Genomic DNA, 17,303 nt, shown 5'->3' with positions numbered 1-17,303 from the left:
AGACTCCTAGGGCTGGGTAGTACCTCAGCATGTTACATCTCCTGCTGGTAAGCTGCTGAAGCACAAGGTCTGCTGAACCTTCCACAGCATTTAATGCAGTGGCTTGCACATTAAAAGGAGTTCAGAAAATGTTTATCAAATTAAACATCTCCATTTTCTGGCTATAACACTAAGTAACTCTTTCTGTAACCAATTTTCATTCTTAACAACCCCCAAATTAAGAGGAATCCTAAATGAAAAAAAAAGTCATATTACTTTTATTTGCAAATATAATATGACATTATGAGCCTTAAAAGACAATGACTCTGTGACTATACTACCTACTTCAATGGGGTATTTTTCCAGAGAAAGTAAATATCCACAGTGGGGAAGTGATGCTTGCTTTTTCAGAGACCTGAGGCAAAAAAGAAGAATCACAGTAAAATAAATGGAAGAGTCACTTAGAAATGGTCTTCTGATTTCAAATTAAGCTCCAGGGACAGTTGGTGGAAAACTTTCCTGATGAGCAGAGGGCCACTGAAATGGCGCTGTAGTGAACAATCCAATGCCAACAGCTCTTCTCTTTGTGTATTTAGCCTGCGAAAGAGGCATCCATTCTACCTTTGACTTTGAGAGCCTTTTCTACTTGCCAGAGTTATTAACTGATAGTGTTCCCAGTTCCCTCTAGTGCTGTTTTAGAAGCTGTACACTTCCCACCTCCAGCCATGACACGTTTTATATCAGCAAAGTCATCTCTGCTTCAGTTGCACAAAATATTAGATAGGCATTTACATAGCAACATCCTATTCAGAGTATTAATGGTAATAGTAAACTGGGCTGCCCATAAGCAAACTGCAATTCTTTGAGCAACCCCATCTTCACCTTACCTAGACTTGGTGAACCCTCTGTCATTACCATCTCTCTCTTTCCCAGGTTAAAATCCACTTGTAGAACAGGATCTGCTAAACTCACTAGAAGGTATGAATGAATTACTAATAGCTCAATGTGTTATTACTCACAGGGATGTTGCTGCATTTAAAATAGATAAAAAGTCTTAACCCTAGGGAACTGGTTGTAACTTTGAAATTTCAAGTCCCAGGAAGCAGACAGAAAACGTACACTTTAAATAAGATGTGCTAAGACAGGGGAGAGTGTGTCTTCCCTTTCTTCTGAAATTATGCCATGGCAATAGGCCCATTTTGCTACAAATACATTTGATTTTTGATTTCTTGATACCAACACAGTTACTATAATGGAATTATAATCGCAAGACTAATATTAAAAGGACTTTTAAGGCTGGGCGCGGTGGCCCACGCCTGTAATCCCAGCACTTTGGGAGGCCGAGGCGGGGGGATCACCTGAGGTCGGGAGTTCGAGACCAGCCTGACCAACATGGAGAAACCCCGTCTCTACTAAAAATACAAAAAACTAGCCGGGCGTGGTGGTGGGTGCTTACAGTCCCAGCTACTCGCGAGGCTGAGGCAGGAGAATGGCGTGAACCCAGGAGGCGCAGCTTGCAGTGAGCTGAGATCGCGCCACTACACTCCAGCCTGGGCGACAGAGCGAGACTCTTCCATTTCCAAATTAAAAAAAAAAAAAAAGGAGAGAAAAAAATTACTTTTAAGACTGAATTTTAAAACCCTCAGGAGGAAATATTTTCAAATATTTAATGAGCAAGTGTTTGGTAATAAATAGTGGGATTTATTTATTTATTTATAGTGGGTAATAAATGGGGAAAGTTAAATTTAGGGGGAAAATCTGTGCAGATGAACTCAGGCTCAGTGTTTTCTAGAATATTTTATTTTATTCTCCCTTGATAATAGTATAATTTGATGGACTCAAGTCTGCTTTCAACAAATGTAGGCTACCAACTTGCCTGATTTATTTCTTTCCATACTGAAAAAAGAAAACATCTGTATCTGTTCAGGAAAGATTTCAGGTTGTTTTTTATTCTAAACATATTCTGCATTTTTTAGTGGTAACAATTTTTCCTCTTGGATGGCATCTATGCAGTTCATTACCATTTTTGAGAAATCCAAACATTTAAGCAACTTAAGTCTAAATTGAACCCAAGCGTTCATTTTGGAATACCTTCTCCCCACGCCAACCCCACCACTAGGCAATAAATCCTGGATTTGCTTTTTCCCCTTATTCATCCAAATCAGTTTTTATTAATAGTCTGTGGTGGGCGGGGGGTGGGGTGGTTAGACTGTATTTTTATGAGAATTTTCAATTTACATAAAAAGTAAATGGAAAGTACAGAGTTCTCACCCTCTAACTCTACCCCCACCTCCCAGTTTTCCCTACTGTTTACATTTTGCATTAGTGTGGTATATTTACTACAATTGACAAGCTGCTATTGATACATTCTTATTAGCTAAAGTCCATAGTTGACATTAGGGTTGACTCTTTGTGTTGTACATTCTATAGGTTTTTGACTAGTGTATAATGACATGTATCTGCCATTACAGTATCATACAGAATAGTTTCACTGCCTTAAAAATCCTTTGTGCTCCACCAGTTCATCCCTCCCTGCCCAACTCAAAGCTCCTGGCAAATAGTAATCTTTTTACTGTCTCCATAGTTTTGCCTTACTCTGTAAGTTTTTTAGCCAAATATAAGACAGGGAACAATTCAGCAAGGGTGGTATCAGAGAGGTAAAATCAAGGGGATTTAATAATTTATCATAAAACATATTCAATTATAGGATGGAAACTACATGATTTTCACCAACAACAGATGCTTTTATTTATTCTTTTTATTCAATGAACACTACCTCGTTACGTGCTAATGTGCCTACATTATTTTGGGTGCTAGAGGTGACAGTAATAAGTAGACAGGATCTCTAACCTCATGGAATTTACATTCAAATTGAGGGGTAAAAGAGGACAGAAATTAAAAAGTTCAAGCAAAGTATTTTTCAATACTGCTAAGAAGGAAGATGGAAATAAAACATGGCTATGTGACAAAGGGATGGATGGGGAGAGTAGTTAGGGAAGGCTTTTCTGAGAAAATGACATTTGAGCTAAGAATTAAGAGATAAGGAGGAATAAATTATAGTGTTCCATTGCACAGTAGTGACTACAGTTAACAATAATATATTGTATATTTCCAAATAGCTAGAAGAGGTGGTGTCAATGGTATAGTGGTAAGTACAGCTGCCTTGCAAAATAGCCAGAAGAGAGGATTTTAAATGGTCTCACCACTAAGAAATAAATGTTTGAGGTGATGGATATGCTAATTACTCTAATTTGATCATTACACATTGTATACAAGTATGGAAACATCACACCATACCTCATAAATATGTGCAAAGAAAGCCAGTGTGGCTGGAAGAGGGTGAGCAAAATAGAGGGTGTGGGAGTGAGGCTGGAGAAGCAGATGAGGCTGGAGAAGCAGATGAGGCTGGAGAGGCAGGTGAGGTTGGGGAAGGCAGGTGAAGCTGGAGAGGCAGGTAGGCTAGAAAAGGCAGATGAGACTGGAGATGCAGGCGAGACTGGGAGAAGCTGGTGAGGTTGGGAGAGACAAATGGAGCTGGGGAAGCAGGTGAGACAGGCAGGTGAGGCTGGAGTGGCAGATGAGGTTGGGAGAGGCAGATGAGGCTGGAGATGCAGGTGTGGTTGGGAGAGGCAGTAAAACTAAAGAGGCAGGAGAGATTGGGAGAAGCAGGTGAGGCTGGAGATGCAGGTACAGTTGGGAGAGGCAGGTAAAACTAAAGAGGCAGGGGAGGCTGGAGAGGCAGGTGAGGTTGGGAGAGGCAGGTGAGGCTGGAGAGAGGGTGAGGTTGGGAGAGGCAGGTGAGGCTGGAGAGATGGGTGAGGTTGGGAGAGGCAGGTGAGGTTGGGAGGGGCAGGTGAGGCTGGAGAGATGGGTGAGGTTGGGAGAGGCAGGTGAGGTTGGGAGGGGCAGGTGAGGCTGGAGAGATGGGTGAGGTTGGGAGAGGTGGATGAGGTTGGGAGACGTAGTGAGATTGGGCAAGGATGGAGAGGCATGTGAGGTAGACAAGCAGGGGCAAATCATAAATGACCTTGTAAAGCCACAGTCAGGAGTTTCCATTGTATTTTAATGGAAGCCACTGGAGGATTTTAAGCAGGAAAGTGACTTGATTTGATCTATGTTTTTATTTCATTTTATTTTATTTTTTATTTGAGATGGTGATTGAGATGGAGTCTTGCTCTGTCACCCAGGCTGGAGTACAATGGCAAAGTCTCGGCTCACTGCAACCTCTGCCTCCCGGGTTCAAGCGATTCTTCTGCCTCAGCCTCCCGAGTAGCTGGGATTACAGGCATGTGCCACCACGTCCAGCTAATTTTTGTATTTTTAGTAGAGATGGGGTTTCACTATGTTGGCCAGGCTGGTCTCAAACTCTTGACTTCAGGTGATCCACCTGCCTTGGCCTCCTGAAGTCCTGGGATTGCAGGTGTAAACCAGACCCTTGATCTATGTTTTTAAATGTTCACTCTAGATCTGAAGAGATCTTAGAAGACCTATTTAAGATTAATACAAACAGTAAGACACTAAGAGCATTAAAGATGCCAACCATAACAATGCAAATCCTAGAAAGTAAAAATGGTGTTTTAATTTCAAGGCCAATATCCTCATTACATGTATCTGTCCCCACCCACCCCATCCCTCAAAATAAATACTCAACAGAGATGACAATGGTGTTTTTAACCACTTCTGAATTCTACCAAGTTTACCATGTGGTATCGGGATATTTACACTCAATTCCCTCCCAAAATGGTTTTCCATAGAGAACTGTACATGAAAGACTTCATTATAAGTATTTCTGCCTCCACCGTAGCCTTTTATATTAATCTCTGGAAAACCATGCTCTGCCTGCAATTACAATTTGCATTTTAATAATACAGATGAGAAGAAGGCTAATATTTCAGTCTTGGCGTCAGCAGAAAAAACTGAAAAAACAAGACACTGTCACACGCTCGGGGATGTGAAATGGAAATTGCCCAGCCCCAGACCAGGTATCCTTCTGCTTACTACAGGTCAGCTTCAGGGAGCTCCCTCGCCACGAATGATTTCTCTTTCTTAGCTTAAAAGAGTAGTGGAGGAATAAGTGATTTCTACTGTCTGTCTCTATGGCAACTAGTACCCTAATTTCACCTCTTAGATGGCAATTATACCTATTCACTGAATAGCTTTCAGTCCTCATTTTTATGTTGAAAAAATTGATTTCATGAAAAATGAGATACAGGTAATAGGTAAACTTTTCCCTAGCAACCATGAAGTACAGTTTATAACAGGTATGGTCATTCATAAGCAGAATATGCCCTGTGGAAATTTTTATTTTTCATTCATAGAACGTTTACCTCAAATATCTTTCTTCTAGTTGTTTTTTAATGATAAAATCTTCATCTTTTCTTCCTGAAGGTTAATTTTATTCAATTATAAAATTAGTTGGGTTCATTATAGTTTGGTGAATACAGAAAAAATATAGAAAAGCATAAACAAGAAAATATAATTCACTCTCATATAAAAACAATCACTATTAATAACCTGCTAGCAACGTAGGTACATATACATAGAAATGTAATTTAAATCCTATTGCCCATTTTTTTGTAATCAAAATTTCTACAAAACATTGTAAAGACTTCTCCATACCATTAAATATTCTTCTAACACATGATTTTAATATCTTCAAAGGAATCTATAATATAGATTATTACATTTCACTTAGCTAATCTTTCTATGTTGACATTATTAACATAAATGTTTATGCATCTCTCTATTGGCTTAGAATAAATCCAAGAAAACGAACTCTATAGATCAAACTAATAAGCATTTTAAATTGCATTGCCAATTGTTTCTCCAAGAAATATTATATCAATTCATTTTTCCACTAGAGGTAGATGAATGAGGGTATCCACTTCCTTAAATCCTTGATCAGAGGTACTATTTTTAAAGAGAAAAAAACATGTCAATTTAATGTTGAGGGGAATATCTTACTATATTTTCTTAATTTCTAATTTTAAGGTTAACTGTTTTTCATTTTTCATTGTTATTTGGTGGGGGGGGGGGTGAATTGCTTATTCACCTCTCTAGCAGACTATTGGTTGTCCCTTGACATCCATTCTCCCCTTATTACCTCATAACAGAAGAGACAACATTTAGCATATGGCCCCTTGAAATGATATTTTCCATTCTCCTTTGCAACTAAGTGTGGATATGTGCCAACTCCAGGCTGATGAAATAAATAAGTGTGGATATGTGTCAACTCCAGGCTGATGAAATAAAAGCAAATATGATCTATTCTATTTCAGATAAATGTCCTAAAAGGAAGAAGCTATGTCTTACTTCTTTTCATCATTCCTGATGGTTAGAATGCAGATATTATTGTCGGAGCTCAGCACCCATTTTGGACCATGAGGATAAGAGGTACATCCTAGGGATTAGCGGAAAAATACAGATTCCATATAAATTTTGTCTCAACCATCATAAGGCAGCACTGAGACACGTTTGGAGTCGCAATTTCTTACCAGATCATAAGCAGCCAGCATCTTTTTCTGCACATCTGGAATTGCACTCAGAGGCTCCAGGTAAGGAAAGCTGTCTTTCATCACAAGTGAGACTGAAGGAGTATTGTCACTGGCGATGAGCCGAGATGACAGAGTTAACAGGCACTGCTTCAGACTGGCAATTGGAGGGAGTCCACATAGTTCCTTAATAGACACGATTGCGTTCTGTGAGGAAGAAAACATGGAATCACACTTCTGACCACCTGACACATCACCCCCAGCACTCCCAGGTTTACAGAAAAGTATATTCATTTTTAAAAGATAATACACACAGCTATTCATGACTATACTTCATCTTGCCCAATTTTTACCAATAACCACAAACATCCCATGAAAGCAAAGCAGATTGGGACACAAGGCTATGCAGTGCTTTTCAAAGCAGAGCACTGGGATAGTCACACAACTAAGTACTGGCTGATCATGAATGCCATGTATGATTTGTATCATGGTGATCAGGAAAACATAATGGCAGGGGTTGTATACTGGAGTGCATTTCGCTAGGGCTTTTTTCCTCAAGGTAGCAGGATGCTATTGCTCACCACCCTCCATCTGACTAATCAATGGCATTCCTTTGTCACTTCATCAGTAAGGCACCTGACAGACACACACACTGAAAGTACATTTCATGTAGAGCTACATTTGTCCATGTTACGGTCTTTTCAAAAAATTTATTTGAAATAGAAATTATGACTATTTTACATTTTACCCACAGCAAACAGTACCTAATTTATTATGTGTCTCATGAATTTCATGACAATGATCACCTTCATTTTTCTACTGATGAGACTCCAAAAAATCCTTAACCCCAAAGACTTTACGTTAAGATAATATGAACTATCAACGCTACCTGGATATGCTTTATCTATAACTCTTCTTCTATGTATTTTAAATACATAATATAAAATATGCAAAGTACATATTTCAAGAATTATATAAAATATGTAAAGTCTAATCTATAAAGTTAAGTGCAGAAATGGTTTATAAGTAATCTAACATAGGGATTTATAATAGTACTAGAATTATGTCAGAAAAAGGTACATAGAATATGCTGATATTATTTGGATTCTATTTTTTAAATGGTGGCTAAGACAACCCACCACAAGTATTTAACTGTGTCATGGGTTTGTGGTTCTGCATCATGTGAATGATAATGGTAATGGATTTTGGTATTAGGCAATCCTGGATTTATTTTCTTTAATTTTTAACTTTTGTAGGTACAGAGTAGGTATATATATTTATGAGGTACATGAGATGTCTTGATACAAGCATGCAATATGAAATAAGCACATCATGAAGAATGGGGTATGCATCCCCTCAAGCATTTATCCATTGACTTGCAAACAATCCAATTAGACTCTTTACGTTACTCTAAAATGTGCAGTTATTATTAACTATACTCACCCTGTTTTTCTATTAAATACTGGCAATCCTGGATTTAAAGGCTAACATTGTTATTTGTTAACTTGCAATATTTAGGAAATGCATTAACCTTTTCAAATTTATTCTCTATCTTGAAAACAGGGATTTTTGGTGAGGATTATTATAAACACATCAGCTAAAGAAATAAAGTGAATTGAATAATATCCACTTTGCATATTGCAGGTACTCAGTTAATATCTGTTATTGTTTGCATCTAATAACACTAGCCTAATAAGTATATTAAGTAGTTTTTTTTTTAAGTTTAACACTGTCTCAGATTATAAGCATTAATGAAGGAAAGAAAACTTAACATTGAATTTCTAAATGTTGAGGCTAGTCAATTTCCATATACTCTAATTTTACTCTAATAATAATCTTGTGATAAGTATAATTATTTTTCTTTCTTTATGTGGAGAATATTGATGAGCAGAGACCTGAAATAATTTGCTGAAGATCGCACAGGGATAGAGTTGATCAAGAACCCATGTTCTTTCAATTAAACCACATTTCTAAGACAAGGTTAAATATTTTTCAACAAGTTTGAGTGCTGATTTTTGTTTAGTTTTACTTGTTCTTGTGGGGAGTAATTTATTATTGTTGTCATTATACATAATTTAAAACTAAAAAATAACCTAATAGGCATTACACTTGTTTTATATCACTTCAAATTCTCTCTCATGTTCACATCTGCAAATATGTTATATATACACTGGTAATTAGTATGTGTGTGTTTGTATAATTTTTTATATATTACACACATATATTGTATATTCTACTTTTTTCCCATTGTTTCAGATGCACATTTCCATATATCGATTCAGTTTTGTACTAAGGATATTTAATGGATATACAGCATTTTGCTACATCTTAGTTCAGTCCGAACTGAACACAGCATTCACAGTTAGAAACATAAAATATATCTGTTTTATCACAGACAATACTGAACTTAGTTCAATGGTACACAGGTTTACACATCTTTCTTTCTTTTTTCATTTTCAGACAGGGACTTGTTCTGTTGTTGCCCAGGCTGGAGTGCACTTGTACAATCACAGCTCACTGCATCATCGACCTCCCAGGCTCAAGTAATTCTCCCACCTCAGCCTCCTGGGTAGCTGGGACTACACATGCTCACCACCACACCTCGCTAACTTTTGTATTTTGTTAGAGATACAGGGTTTCACCATGTTTCCCAAGCTGGGCTCGAACTCCTGGCCTCAAGTGATCCACCTGACTCAGCCTCCCAAAGTGCTGGGATATAGGCATGAGTCACCGCGCCCAGACTTAAACAATCTTCCTGATAAATTTTTGCAAACCAGTTCATTAATAAAACATTATAAGGGTAGGAATAAGCAGGAATAGGGAAGGAGAGTGCAGGATGTTTCTCCTACCTGCATATTTTCTCTCATATCTATGGCTTCTCGTAATGGATGAACTGCTATTTTAAAGATGTCATCAATGGTTTTAAGACCGATATTCCTGAGCATGGTATACTCCCGAACTTTCTTCCCCATTCTCACTGAAAGACTGCGCTTCTGTGCCTTTCCTCCTCCACTTCGATTAGTTATTGCTATGTGGACAAAAAGGGTTACGTGCTCCATGATGTCACCCACAAAAGAGCGCAGGGGAACATGCCGATATCCAGGCTGCAAACATTCAAATGGTATCGTATATTGCCCTATAAACTCATCCCCAATGTAGTCATCATCCAGAGCAACAAAACGGATCATGGCCAGCTCAGGTAGGTTTACTTGGAACTCAAAAGTTTCATCAAAAATAGGATTATCACTGTTTTGCTGTACAGTTTTAGTTCTTTGTTCCGAACAATCCGCTGGAATTCCGTGTATCTCTATACACACATAGGGATCTATGACATCCCCTTTGGCACAAGCTCCCTTGGGCTTTGGGAAATTCTGACCACTGATGATCTTGATATGAAGAGCTAGAGGAGACACCCCAGGTACAATGCCCTTTGTATTTGCGCTGAAGTAAGAAACTTCATCTCGCATGATAGATGGCCTTAGAACATAACCACATCCCCCATTTTGAAGAAACCAGCCCGTGTGAAGGTCCATCATTGGACCTGGAGTCTGAAAATTCATTGCTACAATCTGACAGCCACAATTCCAAAAGTCCTGTGGATTCAAGTTACTGGAATCGATCCTCATGGCACTGGGATAGATTCTTGATAAGAACTTCTTATTATAATTAACAAAATCCTCTGGGTACTCATTTGCAATGCGGCTGGCCTCTGTTTCACTAAATGAACAAATTTCCCAATAGTTTTGGCTTTTCATAGATAGTTCAAAATCCCTGTACTGAACAGATTTACAAATAGATACCAAATCAGAGAGCTCCCTACAGAGTCTGATTTGTTTCTGCTCACCATTGTAATCTACCGACATCCTTCGAGACATTTCAGCTTCTTCATCTTCATCTGTTACTTCTCCTTCTAACACATCTGGATCAGAAGGCAACTTCTTTCCTTTCACAATGATCATTCTTTTTAATTTTTCTGGTGATGGGAGGTAGGATTCTGAGGGCAAAGGTGCTTCGGTATAGAGTTTATTGCCAAAGACCTTTTTCATCTGTTGAACCATTACCTTCTGCTGTAGCAAGGAGCAATGATTTCCCAAGCAAAGAATGAGTGGGTATTCAGAAGCAACAAAGGCAAATTTATTTATTACCTCTATGACACTTCGAAAGGAAACATGTGTTGTCATGTTATTTCGATTACAAAGGATTGGTTCATTATCGGAACCATCACTTACATCGAGTTCAATGCTTCGACAGCCCATCTTCAAAGCTCTAACATACCCATTGATGTCAGCTGGCCCCCTGAACTGGTCTTCTATTAGATAGGTGTTATGAGAGGCATTGATATAGTAGTGAGATAATGGCTGGGTCATATCTTGGGCAACCTTCTTTTGCTCAGGATCAAAAATGTCACATTCTGATGACAATAAATACTGGGTAAAGCCATCAATTGCAAGAAACCCTTTTTGACGTCCCTCTTCAGAAAGTTCATATCTCCTTATGATGTCTAAGCACATATCCTCGGTGATATGGGTGACTCCTTGCTCAGCTTCTAAAAAGAGCATGAGATCATTGGCATCCAAATATTCTTTGTTTTTAGATATCTGTACAAGTAAGAAATACACTTCTGGCCTGGTGCAAAGTTCACAAAAAGCTTCACAAAATTCCTCTTCGGTCACACGGGTGGTTAGTTTTTCCTTGCTCTTCTGGATTTCTTTAAACTTTAACCTGATCTTGGCTTCCTTCAGAGTAGGGTTGAGTTGTTTTATTAACTCTACCGAGGTGTCTTCCAACATAATCCCATTCCCATCAACATCTGCTGCTTCAAACACTGTTTTCAACCACATGAACCGTGGTGTGTTCTGGTTGCCCTCCATAAAATCAAGAGGCTGCTTACTTCGAGAAACCAGGTACCGTAACCCAGACACCCAGATGTTTGCCACATCTGCTGAATTAGCAACTAGGTCCAGAGACTCATAGTTTTCCCCATGGAGTATGGAAAAGGCACAGTCCTCACAGATCTGGTCAGCAAGGCCATTGTTTCTAAATGTTTCTGTGTTTTTCCCCAGTCTGATCTCTTTTATGGCAGAAATATCAAGCTTGGCTTTCTCGAGGTCTTTCTTTGAAGGTTCCCAGCGAAGAGCTTGGAGGTCTGTGTCCAGAGTGAAAAAACGGTTGTAAATGCGAGAATTTGGCCGGACTTTCTTCAGCTCACAGCCAGCTTGCATGAAGCTGATGCAGTCATTTGCACTGCTAATTTTCTTTTCCGATGGCATGCTGCTGAAAGACACGGTTTTCTTTCTTCCACCACATTTTTGGTTTGAAGGATCCTGTAAAACAATTTGAAAAGAATGAATCAATATCTTTTAGAAAACAGACAAATTCAGTAACACTCTATGAACTCCTCAAACTTCAATTCACATATTGTGATTATTTGAATAGAGGCTAGCCTAAAGTTTACCTTTTCACTGTTTCAGAAAAGAGAAATTGCTAAGAAAACTGAAATTACAGGATTCAGGCAAAAACTTATTTTTCAGATGCCTGTGTGGTCTTTGAAACAAAATCAAGTATTAAGTACAAATCACTCTGATTTGTTCCTTAAAGCAGATTTCTTAAGAACCTCATGCTGGTGCCTCAACTACCTAGCTCAACTCCCAATAGATATGCAACAGAAATAAAGCTGTATATTTTTAAAGGTTTCCTCATTTATACTTTGCAACCTTTTAAAGAGGTTTTCTTAAGGTGGATTTAAATAAATGGTTTTACCTTAACATACTTTGTATCACAAAGTGCTTAACTGAACAGCTTAACTAGAAATCACTTTTTTTCTCGAGCTTTTTCAAGGTGTCTTGAAAGTCAAATTGAGAGCTAACAATAGCCAATCACTCACATTTGAGCAAATTTTCAAACTGAGGTAAACAATTTGATTTTAACATTATAGGAATTCACACCTGCATTTCAGTGTAATGTTATTAGTAGGCACAGCTTAAACCAAATAGAAATATGAATGGCTCTACTATCTTTTTAAGGATCTTCCAATATAAGTTAAATTTCAAAGCCCTTTCCCGGAAGATTTTACAGGAAACACTTCCACCTTGCAAATGCCATTTCTGGAAGTGTCCTTGGATCTTAGTGTTATAGAATTCCAGTTTCCTCAGCCCATTTCACCCTTCCCTGACCAACAGGGCCAACAGGTCATCAAAATTCATCCGTTCAGAAGAGAGTATCTTAAGCAGGTTTATTATTTTTTGAGACTGTTTCCCTCTTGATTGTATCTAGGCCTTCTCCCCTATCATCCTTCCTAAAATACAGTTCCAGTCCTCTGAATACCGATGAGATGATGGATTTCATTTCAGTCTTGGACTGTCCACTGTGTCTATCATTCCCAATTCATTTACACTGAATATCTGACTGATGCCACTTAAACTGGGTATTTCTTTATACTAGTCTCTGTTCTGACCACAGACTCAATTAATGATGCTCCCAACCACATCCCAATTCACATGACTGCCCCAGGAACAAATTTCCCAAAAGCATCATAATGCATGTTTACCATGCCCAATTTTATAAGCATACCAAAGAGTCAGCAAAATGTAGAGTCCAAAGTACCTTGTCCTTGGAGAAAAAATAACTGTTCTTTTTTTTTTTTTTTTTTGATAGAATCTCGCTCTGTTGCCCAGGCTGGAGTGCAGTGGCATGACCTCAGTGCAATGCAACCTCCGCCTCCCAAGTTCACGTGACTCTCCTGCATCAGCCTCCCAAGTAGCTGGGATTACAGGCACATACCACCATGTTCTTGAGTTGTAATTATTCCACTCCCTAAATATATGACCTTGAGTAAGTCACTTAACCTCTCTCAATCTTAATTTCTGATAGGAATTAGTAATCTTTTTATATAACATAGTGTCATTGTGAGACTGAGTGCATGACTGTTCTTTATAAACTGTAAGGGCTTCAAAGGTTATGATTTTCAAAGGAAGAGGAGCATTGCCTTATACACCCAGTAACTGTAGGACTGAGTAGGTACTGACCAGGATATTGGGTATTATACAGAAGTTAATTCATTCCTGACTTCTGAACATTTCAGACAAATCTTCAGTGATAAATTGAAAATATTTTTAAAACAACCACATGAGATTACTATTTCAAATACCGAAAACTATAACCAAAGTAGTCTGGACTGTATCCTTCATTGGAAATATTTTAAAACAGGGTAGAATATCTTCTCTGGGATCTCATTTCATCAGTTCTGCCTATATAAACTTGCCTATCCTATGATTCAGAAAAGACAGGACAATTTATTATTCAATTGACTAAAACTCTACCCATGAAAAGGAAATAAAATTTGCTTTAGTTATGAGATGTTGGTGGGATGATTCATTGACTCCAATATATATCAGATCTTCAAGTGACAATGATAGAAATTACCCAATTTAGATTACAGAATATTGCCTGTTGGTGCCCTGGCATTTAACAACTTAGCTCCTGCTTTTACAAAGAGTTGCTATTTTTAATTATCCTATAGTGGTCAATTTCCTCATCCTTAAGTTAAAAAACACCTATAAATCTTCAGCTAGTTATACACAGATGCTCTATTAGAACACATTTAAATTTGTCACAACTCACATGCTTAGAAATATCAGATGTTTGTGTGTATTTTTCCACACCATCAAGGCAGGCACCTAATGGCATTGCTGAGACGGGATTAATCTACCAAGTAAAATAAAGAAGAAAACTGTGAATTCTGATGGTAAATGAGATTGTGACTCAGCTTTTAAAACTAACCATTTGACTTGCGTTTTAAGCTAATGAGAGTTTTCACATTAAAAATGATTTTTATATAAGCAGTTCATGTTCCAAATAGAATTGTTGTCAGCAGAGTGATAAAATCTATAATAGTTTCTAACAAATATTAAATGGGAAATTAATGCTACTCTAAATGAATGTATATGGTTCCTATACCCCAAGTATGACATTACGCTAGCATTCTCCATAGTCTATCGCTCTGTTACTGACTTGAGCCACTGTTTATTTGTAAGAACAAAACCACTCTTATCAGAATAGCTTTCTCTTACAAGGCTCTCCTCTGCCATATCTCCTTAAATCAAGACATTCCCCCCTAGCATGACAAGCCTTCAAGAAATATATGTTTTATATCTAGCCTGCAAAAGAATCCACCTGCCCATAATGCTAATTTCTTGTTTTGACCCACAATTCCTACATGATTATAAAACTTATCAAAATCCCACCTAAAACTTGGAACCAGCAAAAAAGATATGATTCTTAGGTTGTCATTTCACAAAGGACAGAATCCAAAGTCATTACAAGTTTCCAAATGAGCTAAAACTTGGCCAGAGCATGTGTGAATGAATAATTAGTTTGTCTGCTGATTACTACAGCCAAGATTATGTACATTCAAAATATGCTGGAAAAGGTTCAGGACTCTGATATTTCTCCAGGTCTGCCACAGGAAAGGAAAATGTCTGGATTCAGGGAGCAATCATGCTGTTCTTTCAATAGCCATGCTATTGGCTCTGACAGGCTGGGAAAGAAGAGGGGAGATGGAAATGGTGCCTCAGCAGACAGGAAGGGTGGAAGACTCCAAATCTTCTAAGCTTCTTCACCACCAGAGTCCTACACCCCTACATCTGTATTCCCTCAAGAAGATCTTGGCAGATTGGTGGTGGGAAAGAAGGAATATTAAGGTAAACAGACTAGAAAAAGTTGAAGGTTAGGTATCAGTTTTCATTCTTGGTAAATACAAAATATAATAATTATGATGATGATGATTGAATGAGAGTCAATTTGATTCACTATACACTTAACACAATTCAACTATATACTTAAAAATGGTCAGACGGTAAATTTTATGTTATGTATGTATTGGGAAGATGGGTACTTTCGGCACTTTCCAAAAGAAACCAAGTTTATTATCAGTTCAAGTGTGCTCCAGTCAATGTCTAGCTCATTAGATGACTGAACTGATTCCAATGACCATAACATCTTTCCAGGAGATTTTTATAAACTCCAAGGTCTTTCAGTTTATTTCAAAGCTAACTCTCCTCACACGAGAATGAAGGCAAGAGGCTGAAGTACCAATACCACTTCCACCCGACTCCTGTCCCACAACCAAAGTTTCTCTTTGAGCAGCTTACAACAAAAGCTTTAAATTTATTAAGATAAATAGTGCATTGTCATTCCTCTGTCCCCTACATTAAAGCTTAACCTCACACTGCAGTTGAGTCCAATAATTAGTCAGACATTGAATTCAATCCTTTCTACTTTCTAACATTCTATACATAAGTCTCCACATTATCATTTCTCAAGAAAGGAATCACATTTAAATAAGTTAAACTAAAAAAATAAACAAAATTGGGTTTATATGGTCTCTGAATGTCTCTAAATAATACTTCACATTTTGGATCTACTGTCTTTTGAAATCAATCAATATCTTATAAAGGATTCAATCATCAGAATCAAGAAGAGTCTCAGGAACTAGTAAAGCAATAGACAAATATTTTACTCTTTTGTTAAAACAACACAAGACTGATTTATCTATAAGCACTGTTTCTAATATATGTATATAATAAAGATAATTTCTATCTAATCTTATGCTATAAGGTCTGATTTCTAAACTTAGAAATCATTTCAAAATACAGGGGGAAATGGCCAAATGTCTTTTCAATTTTTTAATTATTTTCTACAACATTGTTGCTTATCTACTACTGTTAGGAATAGGATACCAATCATGATTAAATGGGACTCTTCACAACAGTAAAAGATTTTCAGCTTCCTAAATATTTAATATTTTAATACATTTATTTAAATATTTAATTATTTTATTAAGCTAAAATTGGAAACAAAGTTCAGATAAATCAAATAAATTTCCATTGACATTTGCTTTCCCTAAGCCCAATAAGATTGGATATAATGCAAGCTCCTTAACCAAAATAAAAAAACACAAAATCATTTTTCTTCAAAACACGTTGATAAGCCCCCCCAAAATTCTACTTATTCAATGGAAGTTTTGGGTGTCAATCATGAAAATATTGAATTATTTAAATATAATTTCAGGAAAAAGTATACTGAAATTGCACAAAAAATGTGAATGTACCTAATGCTTATACACTTAAAAATGGTTATGTACTTAAGTGTACTTACACACTTAAAAATGATTAAATTGTAACTTTTATGTTATGTATATTTTAACACACAGGGGGAAAAATGCACACTGAAGCACTGTACGAAAATTTAAAAGTGAGTAAAGGAAATACCAAGCCCAAGCTTCCCTGCCTTTGACCTCATTAGCATGTTTAAACATCTAATTATATCATCACATATACTTTTTGGTGTTTTGGCAAGTTGTTTTAAGCAAACAGTTCTAAAATGATTCTTTGTTAGAACAAATTTACACAACTCTAAAGACTAGAAATCAAAACACCAATTGTCAAACTGTGATGAGAAGGAATCTTTGTTTCATAACACTGAACTCCAGCTACGTAGTGTAAGGGAGGGAAAGATTTATATTTGAAAAGTTCTCTTAAGATATGATTAATAAAAATTTAATAGATTATACTAAAAGATAAGCATATAGCACATAGGTTTGATTTTCACCATAGGGACCCTATCTGTTCTTATATACAACCTATACACTATAAAAATATGCTATTCATTCTGGTTTTGTGAAGTTCCAAGGAAAACTGAGAAACAAAAATTTGGTTGATACATGACATTCTCAAAGGATGGTAGACAATACACAATCTAGAATCCAGATAAGCTCCAACCTTGGATATTGAGAGACCTCTGGTCTTATTCTTCATTTATTCATTTGACAAACAA

The 17,303-nt window shown here is 37.2% G+C and overlaps 1 protein-coding gene and 1 long non-coding RNA gene across 4 annotated transcripts in view; one reads left to right on the top strand and one right to left on the bottom strand.

The window, feature by feature from the left end:
- PLCL1 (phospholipase C like 1 (inactive)) overlaps positions 1 to 17,303 on the bottom strand; it is a 356,424-nt gene that overhangs the window by 61,406 nt on the left and 277,715 nt on the right. For 2 of the 3 annotated variants that reach the window (XM_065525829.2, XM_065525831.2), the window contains exons 2-4: positions 14,091 to 14,174; positions 9,320 to 11,794; positions 6,474 to 6,677 (exon numbers count right to left, since the gene is read on the bottom strand). In XM_065525829.2, coding sequence (XP_065381901.1) covers positions 6,474 to 6,677; positions 9,320 to 11,794; positions 14,091 to 14,174 — 2,763 coding nt within the window. The remainder of the gene's footprint in view (positions 1 to 6,473; positions 6,678 to 9,319; positions 11,795 to 14,090; positions 14,175 to 17,303) is intronic. The other variant, XM_005573841.5, reaches the window with a different exon arrangement.
- LOC135966591 (uncharacterized) lies at positions 11,286 to 16,238 on the top strand. Its single transcript, XR_010580016.2, has 3 exons — positions 11,286 to 11,374; positions 13,125 to 13,301; positions 14,924 to 16,238. It is a non-coding gene; the product is annotated as an uncharacterized lncRNA (long non-coding RNA).

The sequence above is a fragment of the Macaca fascicularis genome, chromosome 12 (genome assembly GCF_037993035.2).
Source record: "Macaca fascicularis isolate 582-1 chromosome 12, T2T-MFA8v1.1".
In the NCBI taxonomy this organism is placed as follows: Eukaryota; Metazoa; Chordata; class Mammalia; order Primates; family Cercopithecidae; genus Macaca; species Macaca fascicularis.
The sequence above is the reverse complement of the archived record's forward strand: the minus strand, read 5'-3'. Positions and strand labels throughout refer to the sequence as shown.